The sequence below is a fragment of the Gordionus sp. m RMFG-2023 genome, chromosome 2 (genome assembly GCF_954871325.1).
Source record: "Gordionus sp. m RMFG-2023 chromosome 2, tfGorSpeb1-WG-v2, whole genome shotgun sequence".
Lineage (NCBI taxonomy): Eukaryota > Metazoa > Nematomorpha > Gordioida > Chordodea > Parachordodidae > Gordionus > Gordionus sp. m RMFG-2023.
The window spans coordinates 55,225,666-55,247,402 of NC_088776.1; the positions used below are offsets into that span (position 1 = coordinate 55,225,666).

At 26.6% G+C, this 21,737-nt stretch overlaps 1 protein-coding gene across 1 annotated transcript; it reads left to right on the forward strand.

The window, feature by feature from the left end:
• The first annotated feature begins 7,377 nt into the window (after positions 1-7,377).
• Positions 7,378-21,501, forward strand: LOC135925149 (uncharacterized). The gene is made up of 8 exons (XM_065460353.1): positions 7,378-7,396; positions 7,934-8,026; positions 11,138-11,677; positions 11,829-12,457; positions 12,563-12,786; positions 12,943-13,213; positions 18,348-18,521; positions 20,504-21,501. Coding segments are annotated over exons 1-8 (2,196 nt in total). The 5' UTR covers positions 7,378-7,394; the 3' UTR covers positions 20,767-21,501.
• Positions 21,502-21,737: the final 236 nt, after the last annotated feature.

Genomic DNA, 21,737 nt, shown 5'->3' on the forward strand with positions numbered 1-21,737 from the left:
ATAATAATTGACCAAATCTGTATCCAATCATAGACATTATTTTTCAAAAGAAGCTATTTCTGGATAATTTTATGCTATCCTTTATAATCTTATTTAATAAGGGGTAGACATTGTATCAGCAAACTCATATTCACGCCGAACAGTATACTAAAATAATGTATTAATTCAAGTTCTAAAAAGTAACTCTTTTAGATTCTCAATATATTTATAGTTGGTAGTAGAGCATTAATATTTTAAATTATTCTTTAAATATTTATGAAGGGGGTACCATTATAATAAAAAATATGTCATTAAGAATGTGGGAATACTAGTGCCGAAGGTGGCGAATATATTTATATGTGGGGGGGGGGAATAAATATAAGTTTTTGAGGGGGGTTTGTATCCAGTAAAAATTATGTCATGTAGACGCTGATCTAAAGCTTTAAAAACCGATGAATAATTTAACTAGAAGATCATCAATCTACGAGATCTAATAATTCTCTACTTTATAATATAGCCCGTTAAATTCTGCACTGTATAAATCTGCTGCAATGGTTCTCAAGGTGTAAAAAATGGCTTTTGCGAACCGGTGATGGGTCCTATTCACGTTTGGTAATGTGTGACAAATATTCAAACCTATATTGTAAAAAAAGATAAAAAAATTATAATAAATACCAATTTTATTTTTTGGTCATGACATTGATCTCTATATCCTATTTGAATATTAAACATTGTCGTTCTAAGTGTTTTAACTATCTGGGAGGAAATAAATTTGGAGACCACTTAAATAGTCCAATTTTGGTACATAAGGCCTCTGGACTAGAGGTCTGCATTGGGCGGGGTTTCGGACCGCCCGCCCATTATTTTTCGAAATGGGCAGGCGGGTTAAAAAAAATATAAAACTATAGGCGGGCGGGTTAAAAAAATTTGAAACTATGGGCGGGCGGGGTAAAAAAATTAAAACTTTTGGCGGCTGGCCGGCGGGTTAAGAAATTTGAACACTGGGCGGGCGGGTTAAGGATATTAAAAATTTTTGTTGAAAAACCAACTAAAAAATAATAATTGTTTAAATGAATTATAATAACAAATAATCCAATAAATATGGATAAAATGGGAAAAACAAATTGTGAAAAAAAAAGATTTAATAAAGAAAAGAGCTAAAAATATTATAATTGAAAATTTTGAAATCCATACGCTTCATAAAATTTCAACATTTTTAATACCAAAGTTCCGACAAATGAGGATGTTGACGTCGGAAGAAATTAATGAAGTAAAAAAAAACATGTTGGATTTGATTTGCATCGAAGAATATAACATCGACGTGGATGAAAATCTGATTTACCCCTTTCCCCAAATGCAAAGAGAATCAAATTAGAGGGTATTAATAAATTATAAAATAGCTTAGCTCTATTAAATGCAATGTTTAAAATAAATAGCATCCGCTTCAAAATTAAACCCCAACATATGGGAGGATGAGGTTGTTACAGAGGAGAGTATTGTACCTAATGACATAACAAAATATTTAAATCTTAAAGTAAACAGTTTTGATATGTATAATTTAGAAAAATTTTAAGTTGCATATTACAATTAATTTAAATTTTAAATTACTTTATTAAATTTATTATTATTGGTTAAGATCTCTATTGAGGAAGAGGATATACTTCAAACGGATATCCTACTTTGGTGGAAATGACAAGAAAGAGATTTGCTAAAGCTATCAAGATTAGCAAGAATTCGGATAAATTTATTTTTGTTTATGAATATTTATTCCAGCTTTAGAAATATAGGCTAAATTAATATATATAAATTAGTTCAGATAATTTTTGCCTGACATGCATTATCGTTGGCCAGAAAAAAAACTGAATTCGTAATCTGTCAGATAGTTAGAAATCTGTCATTCTTTAAATTTAGAAGTATAATATGCAAATCAATGACATACTCTTATTTTATCAGCTAATAAAATTTTACGGTAGGAGTGCCTTTGATCGTAGGACACTTCATCGTATTTTTCGTCCAACTCGTCCAATTCGTTCAAAATGAAGATTAATAAGTTTGAAGGATCTATTATTAGATTCGAAAATAAGGATTTATGTATGATATTGGACTTTTTTCGTCTGCAGGAAAATGGCTGATGTTAAATCGCCACCTCCAAGAAATAATGATATCTATCAATTCTACAAATACTTCTATCACTCACAATTTCATTTTCAAGCACACTATATTCCTTAAATATTTACTTTGCGACTACATACATTTTTTATGACATGAAAAGCCTGACTTCTACTCTTCTGAATCAAAACTCTAGTAAATTCTTTCAAATGCATGGAAGATGTTTGTGAGAGTAATGAGACTCTTTTTTAATTGCTGAGGATTATACATGACCCATAATATATCTCTGTCAAGTTGTTATTTTTATTCATTAATTTTTTTATTTTTTCTAGATTCAAAGAAATAAATTCTCTTCTTTATTTACTAATTTATCTCAATCAATTCATCATAACTTAATTCTTTCTTATCTTCTCCAATTCTTTACCTAAGCTACTATAAAGTTTAGCAAGTACCATTATAAATCATTTATTTATCTTTTATTTCAATTATTTATTTCCTTTAACAATTTATTTTTTCTATATATTAATCTTATTAACTTAATTTAAACAAAATAATATAAATCAACATTTAATATAATTACAACTTCTTTCTTAAACAAAATTTAACTTTAATCCTCTCTTAAAACTCAATTTCATGGATATTTTCTTATTCATCATTTCTCTTGTCTGCTTTTTGCTTTTTCAATTTTCCAAGTATCGTTTGCTTATTTTTTCCCCATTTTTTTTCTATTTCAAAATTCAAATTTATCTTACAATTTACTTTAAAATTTATATTATGTCAATTTTCAAAAATCTAACAATCTACTCCTACAACATTCCTGGCCTACTTTCAAAAACAACTATACTTAGGAAACTCCTTGATCAATATGATATTAACATTATTTTAACACAAGAATCTCTTATTACCAATAATATAAAAAAAAAAAAATAGAAAACAAAACAAAAAAAAATAAATAAATAAATTACAAAAACTAATTCTTCTTCCTCTTTACTATTTAATCAACCCCCCCCCCCTCCCCTTTTTTCTAATACATATTCCTATCTTATCTTTTATAATAAATAAACATTATTTACAATGTGGATCCTGGCTTATCCACGAGTGGTACCCGTCATCCCACTCAAATTAAACGGGACCCTGACAGTAGGGTAAATTACTGTCAACTTTGTGGATCCTGGCTTATCCACGAGTGGTACCTGTCATCCCACTCAAATTAAACAGGGCCCAGACAGTAGGGTAAATTTTCTGCCAAACAGTGAATGCAAATTCACTGCACTGGAGACGCCCTCTATGGGGTGGTGGAGTGCCCACTTAATTGTGGGATGTCTCCCCAGTGTATAATATGATATGATATGATAATAGGTTTGAAATGGTAAAATTTAATTTGGAATGGTAAAATTTAATATATATTATTCAAATATAGAATATTTAGCAGGTTTCAAATGGCAAAATATAATTTCTACAGCAAATTAAGAAGATTAATAGGTTTAAAATGGTAAAATTTAATATATATTATTATTCAAATATAGAATATTTAGTAGATTTAAAATGGTAAAAATTTATCTTAGCTCTTACACAATATCAAAAGAACAACCTAGGATATAATTTCTACAGCAAATTAAGAAGATTAATAGGTTTAAAATGGTAAAATTTAATATATATTATTATTCAAATATAGAATATTTATCAGGTTTCAAATGGTAACAATTTATCTTAGCTCTTACACAATATCAAAAGAACAACCTAGGATATAATTTCTATAGCAAATTAAGAAGATTAATAGGTTTAAAATGGTAAAATTTAATATATATTATTATTCAAATATAGAATATTTAGCAGATTTCAAATGGTAACAATTTATCTTAGCTCTTACACAATATCAAAAGAACAACATAGGATATAATTTCTACAGCAAATTAAGAAGATTAATAGGTTTAAAATGGTAAAATTTAATATATATTATTATTCAAATATAGAATATTTAGCAGATTTCAAATGGTAACAATTTATTTTAGCTCTTACACAATATCAAAAGAACAACCTAGGATATAATTTCTATAGCAAATTAAGAAGATTAATAGGTTTAAAATGGTAAAATTTAATATATATTATTATTCAAATATAGAATATTTAGCAGATTTCAAATGGTAACAATTTATCTTAGCTCTTACACAATATCAAAAGAACAACCTAGGATATAATTTCTACAGCAAATTAAGAAGATTAATAGGTTTAAAATGGTAAAATTTAATATATATTATTATTCAAATATAGAATATTTAGCAGGTTTCAAATGGTAACAATTTATCTTAGCTCTTATACAATATCAAAAGAACAACCTAGGATACAATTTTTACAGCAAATTAAGAAGCTTATTTTATTATTCAAATTTATAATGTATATGACATATGTTAATTATTTCAAATGTATAAATCGAATACAAAAATATAAACAACTAATATTTATTTAGCATGTATAAAACAAATATAAATTATTTACAATGTAAAATACAATAATAAAAATTATATATTATCAAATAAATTTGAATTATATATTAATTTAATATAAGCTGATGCTTTATCAGCAAATTCTAATTTATTAATGATACAAGTATTGTATTGTACAGTCAATTTTTCCAAATTTCTCTCTTTTAATATATATTTAGTATTTGTTTTCTTAAGCGTCATCCCTAGATCAATTTGAACCTTCTTTAGCTTGAGGTTCCTATGGTCCAATTGTATTAGCGTTATAAAGGAATAAATATTTGGGTGAGATGACTTCACCAACTTATTTAAGGCTGAATGCCATCCTTCAAGGTGATTGTTTGTGCGCGGGCCACCTATTGCATATCTACTCCAGATCTCCCTTGAGAACATTGAATTACGCCCTATAAAGAAAAAAAATATATATTAATATATTTTTTATTTTACCTGTCCAGGTTTTATCCATATATAGAAACAAAAGATTTAGGTCTATATTATTTATTTGGGCCAAACTTTTACTTATATCTAGGACATCATCAATATCCTCAAGCTTGAGAAGATGTAAAATGCACATCCTCCTTACAATTTTTCTGGCGATAGGATTTTCATGATATATTTTTTTTAGCAATAAGGAATTGACTTTTCTCCAAACACTTTGGGTAAAGTGGAAAAAACAGCCTAATTATAAAATTAAAAAAATATAAAGAATATTATCAATTAACCTTTGATTTGTATATTTATAAATACATCATACAAGGCCTCTATGGCTGCCTGTTCAAATTCTAATTGAACATATTTTGGACTAAGTATAAAGTTATAGTCCTCACATATCTTCTTTATCATTTGGAAGAGTTTTATATAAGTAGCTTTACTTTTATTTGGCAATAAAGCATATATGGTTACTAACATATGCTCTTTATAATAAATATGAAAAGTGTATAATTGTTTGTAAATTTTGGGGGAAATGAAAAAGGTGCCATCCATGTAGATGGTTTCAGCCTCTGCAAGGATTCTAATAAATTCATGTGTTGAGAATATTAGGATCTCATTATTATCATTGGCTAAGAGGAATGGTTCCCCTTCAAATGTGATGTATTCTGTTGGTAATATTAGCTCACCTGTTGTAAGAGGCAAAGCTGGCCGTGACTGCTTGATCATTCGAATCATTGTTTTTTGGACTGATTCAAATGGTGGAATTGCATTAGGGAAGTCTGAGATATCTGGAGTGTTATGGAGCCTTTCTGTTAAAATTCGATTATATATTGTCTTTCTTGATTCTAATGGGTTTGCTTGCATTGCAGTTTTAAGACTGTTTCTTGTTTCAAGGCCCAAGAATTCATCCTTGTCCTCTTCATGTGTATGTTCCCTTTTAATATCAACTCTAGAATCTTGGATTCTTAAAATCTGCTTTTATTTTAAAAAAAAAACGGTTTTTTGACCGGGGACGCGTAGTGTTTTTGAAAAAAAAAGTTTTTTTTGAAAAAATCACTAAGTTATAAAATAGTTTAAAATATAATATTTACATATTCTGTATTCTTTTAATGAGCTAAATATGAATCCGTTTTGATTTTTTAAAAAAACTGTATTTTGACCGGGGACGCGTAGGGATGCGTAGTTTAGTTAAAAAAAATTTTTTCGAAAAAAATTTTATTTTTAAATTTTTTTTATTAATACCATTTTCTGAATCTCCTTAAAAAGCTAAACATGAATCTGCTTTTATTTAAAAAAAAAACGGTTTTTTGACCGGGGACGCCTAGTGTTTTTGAAAAAAAAAAGTTTTTTTTGAAAAAATCACTAAGTTATAAAATAGTTTAAAATATAATATTTACATATTCTGTATTCTTTTAATGAGCTAAATATGAATCCGTTTTGATTTTTAAAAAAAAACTGTATTTTGACCGGGGACGCGTAGGGATGCGTAGTTTAGCCAAAAAAAATTTTTTTTATTAATACCATTTTCTGAATCTCCTTGAAAAGCTAAACATGAATCTGTTTTATTTAAAAAAAAAACGGTTTTTTGACCGGGGACGCGTAGTGTTTTTGAAAAAAAAAGTTTTTTTTGAAAAAATCACTAAGTTATAAAATAGTTTAAAATATAATATTTACATATTCTGTATTCTTTTAATGAGCTAAATATGAATCCGTTTTGATTTTTTAAAAAAAACTGTATTTTGACCGGGGACGCGTAGGGACGCGTAGTTTATTTTTTAAAAAAATAAATTTTTGTAAATTTTATATAGTTACCGTATTTTTTTTAAATTAAAAAAAACATTTTCTAACTTATCTTATAAAGCTTAATAAGATTTCCTATTAATAATAATAAAAATAAGTCATTTTGACCGGGGACGCGTAGTTTTCGGGGACGCGTATTTTAGTCATTCCCATTTATTTATAAAAATATTTACCAATATGTGATTTACACTGTTCTATGGTATGATCCTGCATCTCTGTGAACCTACCTGATTGTAAAATACCCCGTCCTAAGCAACTCCTTTGTCTACACCTGTAATACGATGTGGCATTTATTACTCTATGGATGGTATATTCTAAATCATTAAAACATAAAATATCACGTCCTCTTTTGGATTTTTTATTAGTAATTTTGTTTTCTAAAATTAAAACTAAATTATTTATATATAATTAGATTGCTAACTTTGAATTATAGTGGGATTAATTCTTCTCTCAAATTTCCATTATTATGATTAAAATTGTTTACACTTTTGTATTTCCCGCACTTTATTGGACCAATCACAGAATTGGACGAAACTTTACGATGAAGTGTCCATACGATCATAGGCACGGAAATCATTTTACGAGAATATCAAAATGTAAGTAAAAGTATACTTTTGATATATAGTATCATTGTTAATTTAAGTAATATTCGATATATAATTGTTATAAATTAGCGTTCGATTTTATATTACCATTAACTAAATGAATATAAATAAGATTATTTTTTTAAATTTCTGATAAAGTTAAGTATATTTTTCCTCTTATACTATATTATTATACGATTAATATATACTATTTTTTGTAATATAATATTGGTTTGATATTTTTGATAAAAATATAAATTTATACATTAGTTGGTTAATATAGTATTTTAAACTTATCTCACTCAATTTATATAAAATCAAAATTAATAAAATGTAATAAATTTTTATAATTTTTTTAAAAAATAATCAGCAACCTTGAGAAAAATATAAATATTAATCTTTGAAATTGACCAATAAATCTGTCCTTGAACCAACTAATTCATTTTATTATATTTAATATTAGATAATTAAGCTTAAATTTGCAGCCATTAATAAATTGATTTCTCTTATCACTTTGTATCATAAATATTTATATATTTTTTTTATTAGGGCTACCACCATGATACCGATTCCACCATATTTATTTCGAAAATATTTTTGCATATCTAAATTGAGATGTAGGAAAATATATACTACAAAAAGGTAAATATTCTTATTTTTATATTTAAATGCCTTATTAGAGGTTTGCTGAACAATTTTTTAGCGATTTGATATATTTAAGAGAGTGGGTGGTAATAAACACTGGACAGGCTGGAGTTTGATTAAGATATTTTATTTGCAGGAAGGATGTTTATTTGTATATATTTCACTATAAGTGAAACGTATTCAAATATATATTTTTTTATTTAAAAAAAGAATGGGTAGGGAACATTTTGAACCAATGGAAAGACTACATAATTTTAGACATACATGATCATATTTTTTTAAGGTAGGAAGGTTTATGAGCTAATTGAAATGTGCCTATTCAAAAATCTCTAATTCTTGTAACAATTTAAACAAAAATAAGCTGTTACCAAGGTTTTCCTATACATTATTTAAGTTGTCAAGATCACCAAAATTATTAAAAAATTATTTTATAATTAATATATAAAGTTAATTTATCGATTCTTATTTAATATCATTAATTATTTTTATTTTATAGGTCTTTGCCAATCCATTTTTGCCTATTTTATATTTTCTGATATCACTACAAACATTATGTTCCATGTCCCTGTTTATAAATCATTAATAATGGGTTATCTCTCATTTAACATTATTTTGTTTTAAATAATAAGGGACACCAGAAATGTTTCACAATCTGTTCTGAAAAATAATTCAAATTTTAATTTAATTTATTATATGATCACATTACATATATAACCAATTACAATAAACATTTATTTAAATATAATTAAAATAATTTTAACTTTTATTGTAATAATTAATATTAGATTGTAAGAGCTTTAATTTATAATGCATAATTTTGTTATCCTGTTGGTGTTAAAATGTGTTTTTTACAACAAATATACAGGATTTTTTATTACTTATATAGCGACATTTAATAAATGATTTTTTTTGAATAAAAATTATGATTTAAATTAATTATATTTTTTTGTTTATATTTGAAAACAATTATTAGTTTTGTTTTCAAATAAAAACATGTTATTTTTGGTTATTTTACCTCATTTTTATTTTATTGGCATATTTGTTAATTCATGAAATTTTATTTTTATAAATAATTATTTTCTTGCATAATAAACTTATACATTTTATTAATTTTAAAATTTAAGGAGATATAAAAATCTCTATGATTATTATATCCTGTGTAATTAATATTGATTTATTATTCTGTTGATACTAGGATTAATTCTGATGCAGTTTGTAATTATTAATTCTAGTTTATATTAAAAATATAATATTCAAATATAATTCACTTTAAAATATAACTTTTTTTGTAATTAAAAGGGAAACAATTTCATTGTGGTATTAATCTCAGATAAAATTTTTAAATGATCAAAAACAGATTGATTAAACACCAATTTTAATGCCTTATACAGCAGATTATGAACTGTATATTTCAACTGATTCTAATAAGGTTATGGGAGCAGTAATGTATCATGTTGAGAAGAGACCTTTTGAATTTATATATAAAGTATGAAAGGCACTGAAATTTTTTAACAGGTTTTATTAACAAAAATCTATTTCAGTTTAAGAAGTTACCTTTTGGGCTCAGTTTCAATTTCATATTTCCAAAAAACTTAAGATGAAATATCTTCTGACATTTATATATTATTTGGATGATTTATTAATTGTTGATGCTGAGGATCATTTAATAAATTATCGGTCTAGAATTGGAGTGCTCCACTCAACATTTTCAAAATTTTTGAGTTAGAAGTTGATAATAACTTATTTATTCTCAATATATATAAAAAATAAAAAGTAGATTAAAAAATATTAATTTTTGCCAAAGTTATTGTCAAAATTGATTAATAACTTTTTCCTATATTTTATTTTAAACTTTGATGTTGATTTTCTCATTTTAAACATTCAAAATTTTTGAGTTAGAAGTGGATAATAACTTATTTATTCTCAATATATATATATATAAATAAAAACTAGATTAAAAAATATTAATTTTTGCCAAAGTTACTATCACAATTTATCAATAACTTTTTCCTATATTTTATTTTAAACTTGATTTTCTCATTTTAAACATTTGCGCAAGTGGAGCACTCCAATTCTAGACCAACGAAATATTGGAAAAAGTTTTTGAAAGAATGCCAGAGTTTGGTTTAAAAGGAAATATTGAGAAGAGTGAATTTGGCAAAGATAATATTAATTTAGCTTAATTAATAAGAAGTAAGGATATGCAGCCAATTAAAGAAATTATATGATTATTATGAAGATGACTGAACTTAAGAGTAAATATGAGTCACAGTCATGGTTAGGACTTATGAATTATTATTCAAAGTTAATTAAAGGATTTCCAAAAATTAAAATTATATATACTCAGATTATATTAAAGTTATTATAAATGGGCAATTGTTAAATTTTGATAACACATGATAAATTATTTTTATTGAATTTAAATTCATGAATTCCCAAAGGAGAACTGATGTTTATTGTAATAAAATACTGCAATAACTTGGCCTCAGGAGGTATTTTCACCCAGTTCATATTTTTTAAGTTATAAAATTTGAAATAATAAAAAAATCGTAATTTAATCAAATAAATCTGATTTAAAACAGGATATCGTAATTTAATCAACTAAATTAATTTTTTTTAAATTTTTTTAAAAAAAATTATTTTCGCCAACTCTAATAGCTTATATATAATAAATAATTGATTGATATTATAAAGATTGAATAAAATTTATTATCAATAAAATAGTGTTTTAGAACATTCTGATACATTGAACAGAAAGGGAATATAACAGTAAGAAAAAAATAAAGAAAGAAAGAAAAAGTTCTTTTGACCGGAAAAAGAACACAAAAATATCTTTATTCTGGTTTCCTGGTTTTAATTTTAAATATTCATTAATTGTTATTATTAAATGTGAGAAATTTACTTACCGACGTTGGGCTCGGAGTACCACAGCTACTACCGATTTTCCGATTTTGATTTTTTAACCTATTTTTTTTGCTTGGTTATTGATAGAGGACCTCTCTGGTTTGTACGGTTACCTCCAAACTCTTTTTTAAATAAAATAAAATAAAGGGACATGTAATACCTTTAAAATAAACAGAATATATATTTATATAAATTATAAACAAGGGTATCCGAATGGTATTTGAGCCCATTGCAATGCAGAGAAATTCTATCTCACAACCAACAAAATTGCACAATAGATTATAACGAACAAATAAACCAAAAGAATAAACACCCACAAAATATCCTTAACCATGCCAAATTACGCATAGAATCGAATTACTTATTATCTAACACTCCCATCGAGGATAGGCTATGTTTCGGTACCTGTTTTTTTACAAAATATTTTATGGCGGGAATATTTGATGGCCACCTGGGATCACCCTGCTCGCACGTTTTATCTACTCGATTCCTTAATTTCTTGGCCCTTAGCTTGCTACCAAACGAAAATTTAATTTCCTTAATGGAACAATTATCATCCGACTCTGCCAATCGGTCTTCTGCTACCCATATTCAATCATCTGTTACTTCAAATGACGAAAAAAAACACGAGGTGATAGATAACGAGGAAAATTTAAATATTTTTCGTATCATGAACAACACCGAGGATGATAGTATTAATAACACTCAAATGCCACAGCAAATCCCTCTTGAATTTTATAAAAGGTTTCTCATTTAAACTTTATCAAAGAAAAAGGATATTTTATGTAAGAGCAGGGCGTAGGAAAGTTACAAAAAAATGATAAAAATTTTTTTTCAAAGTTGAAAATATTTAATTTTTGTATTCCATATGATTTACTTCCATTTTTGCACACAGGTATATAAAACAATTAATTGAACGAAACAACCAAATTTTAAAACTAACCAATGACTACTATTCCATGACTACTTCAAAGGAGAATGACCAAAATAAATCACAAAATGTAAACGACGGAATAATTAGCACATCCTTTCCTCGAGGAGTATTATTAAACCGGGAGACTAACGTCATCAATCGTTTAGAGGAAGCCTTCCAAGCTTTCGACGATTTCATATCAGGGCAGGCTCTCTCGGATATGGACGACCGAACACAAAATAATACCCATTCACCGAATATTACAAGCAGGCGACGTCATTTTCTTTTAGGTTCTCGCAAAGCGAAACCTAAAAATGTGCGAGATGAAATGACCGCGTCTTGGGTCGATTGCGCTTTTAGCGGTTCAACGGCCTGTGTGGCTTTCATTGATTACGGTGACAGGTTTTCTGAAGAGAATGCCAATAAAGTTATTGGCTCAGATGAAGAAGGTAAAGTGATTCACTTAGATGAGAATGATAAAGTGGTAAATTACTCGAATAAAGGAATACTCAAGGAAAGTATAGATAAGGAAAAATCGCAGTCGCAGACTATGGACGAGGAACCTACAATTTTATACGTAGCGAACGTGGGAGATTCTAGAGCAGTTTTAGGTTGGATTCTTTTAATAAATTCAAAATTTTAATTTATATCCTTTTCTATTAATTCTTTCGACCTACATTTTATTCTACCTCATAAATGAATCATTCACGTCATAGGTTCAATTGGACCTAACGGGGAATGGTTGACCACCAAATTATCCTACAAGCACTATTGCGAGAATACGTGGGAGACCAGAAGAATTTTGAAGGAACATCCCAATGATTTTGAGAAAGCTTTCCTGTTTAAAGCTGGGAGGCTATTAGGCTTTTTGACCCCTACCCGTTGTTTTGGGGACGCTATGTTTAAATGGCCCATGACTGATATATTGAGGGCTAGAAAGGTTAATGCTTTATAAATTGTGTATGTTTAAATGTAAATTTTAACCCCTGAGGCAGAGTATTTTAGCATGTCGAAACAAAAATAATTATAAGGTTGAGGCTCATCTTTTTTACGCCCACCATAGAAAATATTTAAATACTTAACATTTCAAATATAGTTATATCCAAGTTTGAACATCTACGTGCCTTCTCATTATTTCTCACCTCCTTACTTGACCGCCAAACCGGAAATCATCTCCCACGTATTGAGGCCGCAAGATAAATTTCTAGTGCTAGCCAGTGACGGACTTTGGGACTTTCTGCATACTAGACAAGTCGTAAAGATTTTAGGACAGAAATGGGCCAGTGAACGGAATAAAAACGAAACTAAGGATCAAAATTATTCTTCGATGAGAATGGTGGATGACGAAAACGAAGCAACATCAGTAGGTTATATATCTATCATGTATTTCATAAATGTAGAGTGTATATTACTTAACCCTTTCTTTGGGATTATTTTTACGTCCTGCCCTTTGATAAAATATGCAAAAATCTTTTGCTCTGCAAATATCTAGGTAGTATGATTAAATTAAGTTGATTTAAATCGAACGATGATTTTTTTGAGCAAAGTTAATAATTTAAATAAATTAACTTTTTTTGTTTTTATTTAAATAATTATTGGTTTTTGTTTTAAAGGCTGACCTACCTGCAGAGATACCACTTGCACGGCTCAGTCCAGATTAAAAAAAATTTCTTGGCCAGGCCCGGCTCGGATATTTTTTTATAATTTTTGGGCCCGGCCTTTTAAAAAATATATTAAATTTATTCTTAATTTTTATAACTAATGGCGATTTAAAATATACGGCTCGGCCTGGGTATTTTTTTAGAAAAATTTTCAGCCAGGGTAAAAATTAGAATATGGCCCAACCCTTGTACCCGCGCTCAAGGCCAAGCTGGCGGGCCTCTAAATATATTTAAATAACCTCAAAATTTATAAATTTTCATTAATTTTATAAAATTATGAAACATAGCCATAATTTTCCATTAAATTTTTTAAAAATTATTATGAAATTTATAATTCCAACCAAATTATTTTTATACTTCATTTATTTTAAGTACTTCCTTGATTAATATAACTGCTCATTTCTTATTTATATTTGAAAAAAATATAAATCAATAAATATTACTTACATTTTTTCAGGGATCCAAACCGAAACGAATATCGGTTCAGGTTCGGATAAAAATAACGGTTCAAGGTTCAGGTTCGGTTCGCAAAAAATAAAAATATTGGTGCGGTTCGAACCTCTAAAAACCGGTTTGAACACTTTTGTAATTCAAACCTATATTAGGATTATGTATAAGGAAATAATAAAAACCTTCATTTTTATTAATTGCACATTATAAAATAATATTTTATTTATAAATATAACAAATAAATATATCAATGATTAATTTTACAATTACTTAAAAATTTTTTATTAAGCCGCACAATTAATATGATTTCAAAATTCGTCTCACTCAAATTACATCTATAAGGAGATAATATAAATTTAATTGTTGAAAAACATCTTTCCACACTAACTTGGGTAGCTGGCATTGCCATGGTATGATATAAAATTTGATGTGTCATTTATAATACTATTTGTAAATAGATTTAATTTTTTTCTAGGCATTATAATTTATAAGCTTAACCCTGAATTCATAGTGAAGAGCGATCGCGATTTCGCTGCGATTTTCATTATAGTGCAGTGCAAAGCGTTATTAATTCAAAATGGTATCCATCCTCAAATTATTATTTTTTTACAGAATAATCTTGAGGAGGAGAAGATTAAACCATCTTAATATTAATAAAACAAAAGCGGGCGAATTTTATGTCCTCTTTCCTAAACTATTAAAAAATGAGCCTAAATTTTTCAACTATATGAGAATGACTAAAGTAATTTTATTCTATTTTATCTATAATTCATTTTAATTTAGGAAACCTTTTATTATACACTCAAACTTGTAAAACCTTTATTACATACCAAATGTACCAATTTTATAAAACAACCTATAAGTGTTGAAGAAAAGCTTATGGTTTGTTTAAGGTAAAAATAAAGCAATTTATTATTTAAATATATCTTTTATTTAGGTATTTAGCAACATAAGGTTCATATAGTATTAAATCAACACTGCTCTTCTGATTCATTCCATGATTATGCTTATATTTATATAAAAATCCTATATTATAGATTTTTATAAATTTAATCATATCTTATTTTGTATGTTATATAAATATCTTGTTTTGTATTTTATATAAATACCTTGTTTTGTATTTTATATATATTATAATAAAAATAAAATTATTATTAATATAGTTTCAAATAACAAAAATATATTCAAAATAATTTTAATCAATAATCTTTTATAATATCAAGTATTCTAGTTGTTATTTCTTTTTTTTCCTGATTGGTACAATCATCTAATTTTTATAAATATTGTTTTGTATTTTATATATATTATAATAAAAAATAAAGTTATTATTAATATAGACTAAACTTATAAAATATATATTTAGACTTTATTAATTACCAAACTCAGTACAAAGCTTAATTAATGCAGGACTTTTGGGAATAATTATATCATTCAATGTATTTCACAAAATGTTTATTTCAAAATAAATAAATACAAAATATATATTTCAAATAACAAAAATATATACAAAATAATTTTAATCAATAATATTTTATAATATCAAGTATTTTATTTGTTATTTCTTTTTTTTCCTCTTAGGTACAATTATCTAATTTTTCTTTTAACATTAAAATAGTGAGAATATATCAGATGATATATTTATTCCCAAAGATTCTGCAGCACTAAATCTTAGTAATGATTCTGGTAATTAATAATATCTAAAAATTTATATTATCTTTTATATAGAATCTATGTCCTGTGTTGGGTCACCTAGTTCTTATTATAAAAGTCCTAAGAGAAAGAACAATGATATTGGTAATTTATATTTTTTGATTTATTGATAAATTTTAAATAGTTGACTATAGGAAATTAATGAAAATAGAAGCAGATAAAGCATTATTAACCTTGGAAATGCTTAAAATGTTAAAAGAAAAATTACATGATTGTACCAAAGAGGAAAAAAAAGAAATAACAAATAAAATACTTGATATTATAAAAGATTATTGATTAAAATTATTTTGTTTATATTTTTGTTATTTGAAATATATATTTTGTATGTATTTATATTATTTGAAATATACATTTTGTGAAATACATTGAATGATATAATTATTCCCAAAAGTCCTGCATTAATTAAGCTTTGTACTGAGTTTGGTAATTAATAATGTCTAAATATATATTATTTATAATGAATGATCTTTATCTTAGAGAAAGTTTAATGACATTGGTAATTTATGTTAATTTGCTTTATAAAAATATTTTCAATAGATGAATTTAGAACAACTATATAGCTTTTTTAGTGACATATTCCTACATATATATTTTATGAGTTTAAACTATATTAATAATAACTTTATTTTTATTATAATATATATAAAATACAAAACAAGATATTTATATAAAATACAAAATAAGATATTTATATAAAATACAATAAGATATGACTAAATTTATAAATATTTATAATATAGGATTTTTATATAAATATAAGCATAATAAGTTTCTATTATGCTTTGCAATATTTGTTGCTGATTTAATGGATTTGGCAAGTTGTCCTAACAATTTTCTGGACTGTAGATATGCCCATTTTGAAAGAATAGGCCAAAGTAGGATACCTACAACCTGTTGCTAAATACCTAAATAAAAAATATATTTAAATAGTAAATTGCTTTATTTTTACCTTAAACAAACCATAAGCTTTTCTTCAACACTTATAGGATGTTTTATAAAATTGGTACATTTGGTATGTAATAAAGGTTTTACATGTTTGAGTATATAATAAAAGGTTTCCTAAATTAAAATTAATTATAGATAAAATAGAATAAATTTACTTTAGTCATTCTCATATAGTTGAAAAATTTAGGCTCATTTTTTAATAGTTTAGGAAAGAGGACATAAAATTCGCCCTCTTTTGTTTTATTAATATTAAGATGGTTTAATCTTCTCTTCAAGATCATTCTGTAAAAAAATAATAATCTGAGGATGGATACCATTTTGAATTAATAACGCTTTGCACTGCACTATAATGAAAATCGTTGCGATATCGAGGCGAAATCGCAATCGCTCTTCACTATGAATTCAGGGTATTTAAAAAATGTTGTAAAATGTTTGCAATATACTACTAGTAATAACTTACACATTATTTTATAAGCATAAAATTATAAGACTCGAACCGGTTCAGAGGCATTTTAGCGGTTCGGTTTAGGTTTGGCTCGAAATTTTTTTAGAGGTTTAGGTTCGATTAAAAATACCGGTTTTTAACGGTTCAGGTTCGGTTTGGATCCCTGCATTTTTTTCCCCTAAAAATTTCATAACTTAATAAGTTATAAGCTATATTATTAATTTATTATAATTAATAAATTTAAATTCGAAAAAATTATTTGGACCATTATTTTTACATTAAAAATTACTTATTAACTCGTTGGCTTATACCGTAACGAATTGCTATTTTCATTTTCAAATTTATGCAAGATTCAGATTGTCACCTCGTCTCCATCTTCGGAGCGATATATTTCACTATAAATTCGGTCTTAATCCGGTTGTTTTTAAAAATCGACCCTAATCGGGCTTTTTAGCAACCCAAAACTCTAGGTATGGCCCTATTTTTATTTTAACTTTTAGTAATCGATAACAAATTGTAAATTTCCCTGTCTATTAATTTACTGTTTTTTTTAATGTAAAAGGGTGAATAGGACCCCCTCCCCACCCTAGGGATACGGTTTTAACCTTAAAAATAAATTAACGTGAATGTATTGAATGTAATCTTCGTAGAAAGGTTGATATGAAAACTTGCCTTTGCAGAAATTTCATCAAATTATATTTTTGAAAAAGAGACATTCCATGCCGATTTAAAGAATTGTTTTTCATAGAATCTATCTCCCTTGAATTAATTTTGTAGGCTCAAAAATCAATATTCTTTTAAATATTTCTATGGTATATCTCTAATTGGTAGATTGACTTACGACTAATTAATTAGTATCTTTTTTTTCATAATTTCCTCTTTTATGAGAGTTAATAAAAATCTCAGGAATATGGATATTTGTTATCTTACCTCACCCATTTTAAGAAAATAAAATTTATATAAATTTATTAAATTGTAAATATAAACGTTTTTTAAAAAAAAGCAGACGATTGTCAATTTTTTTTTATCACTAATTAACATTCAGTAACTACCCTTTTCTTTGCTATAAGTGGTATGTCAACTTTTTAAATGTTTGAGTTTTGAGCATTATAGAATCGGAAATCTTTCCAAATAATTTTTTAATTATTTGTTTCCGGTTCTTATAAATTATAAAGGGATTCTACTTCCGCTATTAAATTTATGTGGTTTAAGGGGTTCCAGGTTTAAAAAAAATTAAAATCTTAATCAATTCTAAATATATTACAGAAAGATAAAAAAAATATTAATTAGATACTGCAGATCTCTCAAACTCGGATATCCCTCGAGATTTTAGGCCGTCATCCCACGAGGATGCGTTAGCAGAGTCGAAAATTATTGAAAAACAAAAAATGGACGAATTTTCTAATATGGTTGCCCCTACGTTATCGGAAAGCGATTACGGACCTGATACTAGCACGCTTGAACGTAATTAATATTCAATACAAGATTTTTTTTCTTTTTTGAGATACAATAATAGATTTAAATTTTATAAATTTAATAATTCAGCAGAACAAATTACAAAATTTATAATAATTACCATTTGTAATGTATATAATTTTCCAGGTCGATGATATATTTTCAGGTTTATCCATGTTTAGATAAGTGATCGCTATAATTCCACTTCTCTACATAGGTTCTCTTAAATCTTTCTCGGGGTCTTTTCATATGTTTTCCATAACAGTTTATCTCTTCACCCAATTGTTCTATATCATCACCATCTGCTCAATCCTTATCACTCTAATTTCTCTTCTCTACATTCTGTCATCGTGAGATTAACTATTCAAACCTATTTTTTTCACCTTTACTCAGGCTCTCTTAGATCTTTCTTAGGCTTTTGTCATATATTATATTACCATCATAATATATCTCTTCACCCAATCCTTCTATACTGTCATCATCTGCTCAACCCTTATCACATCTATTGCTTCAGATTCAATTTTTTGTTTGTCTCTCTTAGAAGCTTAAAATTTTTCTCTGGGATCTTGATTGCCAGCGGCAAATTCTTTTTTTATTGGCTTATCGCTGCACACTAAATTTCTGCTGTTTTAAGAAATCAATGCGTCGAACTAAACATTTTTTTAATTAGGACTTTATTGAATACCATTTAAAATTGAATGTCAATATTTCTAAATATTTTCTCTCTAAAATTAAGAATCTCTTTTACCATAATGTTGTATATTATAAATAATTATTTTTAATTCCTTATAGATTATTTATAAAAAAAGTGGTATCCAACGTTAATCGGCTTGAAGAGACCTAGATATTCTATATATTCATTTTTATTTGGTTTCTCTTATCACCATCATTGGTCATTGTCTCGCCAGCAAACTTCTATTCATTCTCTCAGCGTTCCATCACCCAAACAAAATTTTCCTATCTAAAATCACCCAACTTTCTATATTCAATTACAAACATATTTTATGCTACCTTTTTCTTGCATGTTCTACAAATTTCCATCTGCAAATCTCACAATCATCATTATAATCCATTTTCGATAGCATATTGACGATATTTTCTAATTCTTCGCCTTTAATTATGACGTTTTACATATAAGTCCTTCAACAATCATAATGTTTCTGCAAAATGCACACTACCATTCAGCGTCTACAGGGCAGGTTTTTCACTGGTTGCAAATCCCCTTCAAAAACCTATGCCTTCCCCCTAAAAAATTTTCACTGCCTACGCTAGCATTTTTTACTTATTTTTAATTTCACCTTTTTAATTATAATACTCTTTCAGAAAATTTAAATAGAATAACTTAAATTATTTTATCTCTACTACCAACTATCGATATATAGAGGAGTTATTTTTTAGATAATAAATTCAATAAAAACCCCCATTATTTACAATGAATTCATTATTATAGCATTATGTGATTGCTGAAAATGTCTAAACCTTTTAAATTACATTTGTTAGAATAGCAGAAAGTTTTACTTGAAAAATAATGTCTATGATCTTTTGTAATATATAGATTTGCTTGATGAAATATATTATAATAGGTCTAAAATAAAAGTATTAATTTTTAGAGCAATAAATTTTGTCCTATTTGATCTCAAAATTTAATAAATATCCCCTCCCCCATCCAACCCCCATTAAAGCCGCCTACCACTCCCCTTTAAAAAGGATGCAAACTGCTCCTACCCCCCCCCCCGTTTATGTAGACGCTGCTACCATTATCAGATTCTATCTTTACCATCTATCTTTGTTTCTTATATACCAAGGGAATTTTTATACAACCGATATCTTTCATGACACCAACTTTATTAGCTAACTTTTATAAAAGTGTTATTTACCCCAGACCACAGGAATAAAATCCTTTGGCCCACTCTCCAATTACCTAAGCCAGAATGATAGATTTTGAGGTTGTTTATTTTATTATAAATGCAATTTATCTTTAATATTTATAGCAGATCCAGATTGCAATTCGGCTACATGGCTCATGGAAAACGCTCTCGGGGGATATGGTTCCCAACACGAAAAGCAGACAATTCATGCTAGACCAGAAGATAATACTGATGAGCAGGCAATAAACCCTTTACCGAAACAGAAAATAATTAAAAGGCGTCACGAGCTGGATTATATCAAATTATCAACACTTTTATCGCTTCCGGAAGAAATTAGGCGTGATTTTAGGGATGATATAGCAATTATTGTAGTATATTTCGAATGAAATATAACAAATATAAAAATAAATTCCTCATAAAAAATGGTTATGTAATGGAGGAAAAATAAAACTGTGATAATGATATATTATTTATCTATTAGTCATGAATTATTTTCTTGCCATGTTACATTATGTATTAAAATTTATATTAGAGTATTAACTATTAACGAGATGATCATTAAAACGAGTTTTTCACATTTTTAAGGGTAAAGCAATTGAAATGAATGATTTTTACGCTAATTTTTTATGTAAATTGTCTTTTATCTACAACTAAAATTATACTAAATTTTTTTTGTTTATGCAACCAAATTATAACGAATTCATTTTGTATATCTACAACCAAATTTATACAATTTTTTTTCAAAAAAAATACTAATTTCAATTTGTCAACCTCCCTTGAAATCTTTAAGTTGTTCATGATTTTTAATACAAAAAAATCGAAAATTTTATCAAAATAATATTCTCCTAATACATAATTTCGCCGAATCTCGATATCAAATAATCGCTTTAATTATAATTGAAGAATATTAACCTTGATTCTCTTCTTTCGAACTATATTTAACTTACTAAAAATATATTAAAAGAAAATCTTACCTAAGACATTATCTTCTTGTTTTATAATAACCAATGCTCACCATTTATAATTATCAAAAAAATATATTTATTTTGTATTTCATAAATTTAAATTAAATGCATAGCTATTCAATGCAAAATAAATATGGCGCTTTAGTAGTATCAAAATTCATTCTTTTTTAAAAACAATTTTTGTATAGGAAATATAAAAAAATATTTGTTTTTTTTTGAAGCTAATAAATTTCAATTAAATTAGAGACTCATAAAACAAGAGTCTACAATTTCATTCAGCCACGTTATTATTTTAGTAAACGAATGCTATGAAAGTAGTTTACGTAAAATTTTATTTTCTAGCTAAGTAATAAAGTGAAAATATTTTCTTATAATGGGAGTTTTATATCCTT

Coding starts and splice junctions, on each gene's coding strand:
- LOC135925149 (XM_065460353.1), top strand. Junction 8,027..11,137: donor AAAATATATACTACAAAAAG/GTAAATATTCTT, acceptor ATTATAAACAAG/GGTATCCGAATGGTATTTGA. Junction 13,214..18,347: donor AAACGAAGCAACATCAGTAG/GTTATATATCTA, acceptor AATATTAATTAG/ATACTGCAGATCTCTCAAAC.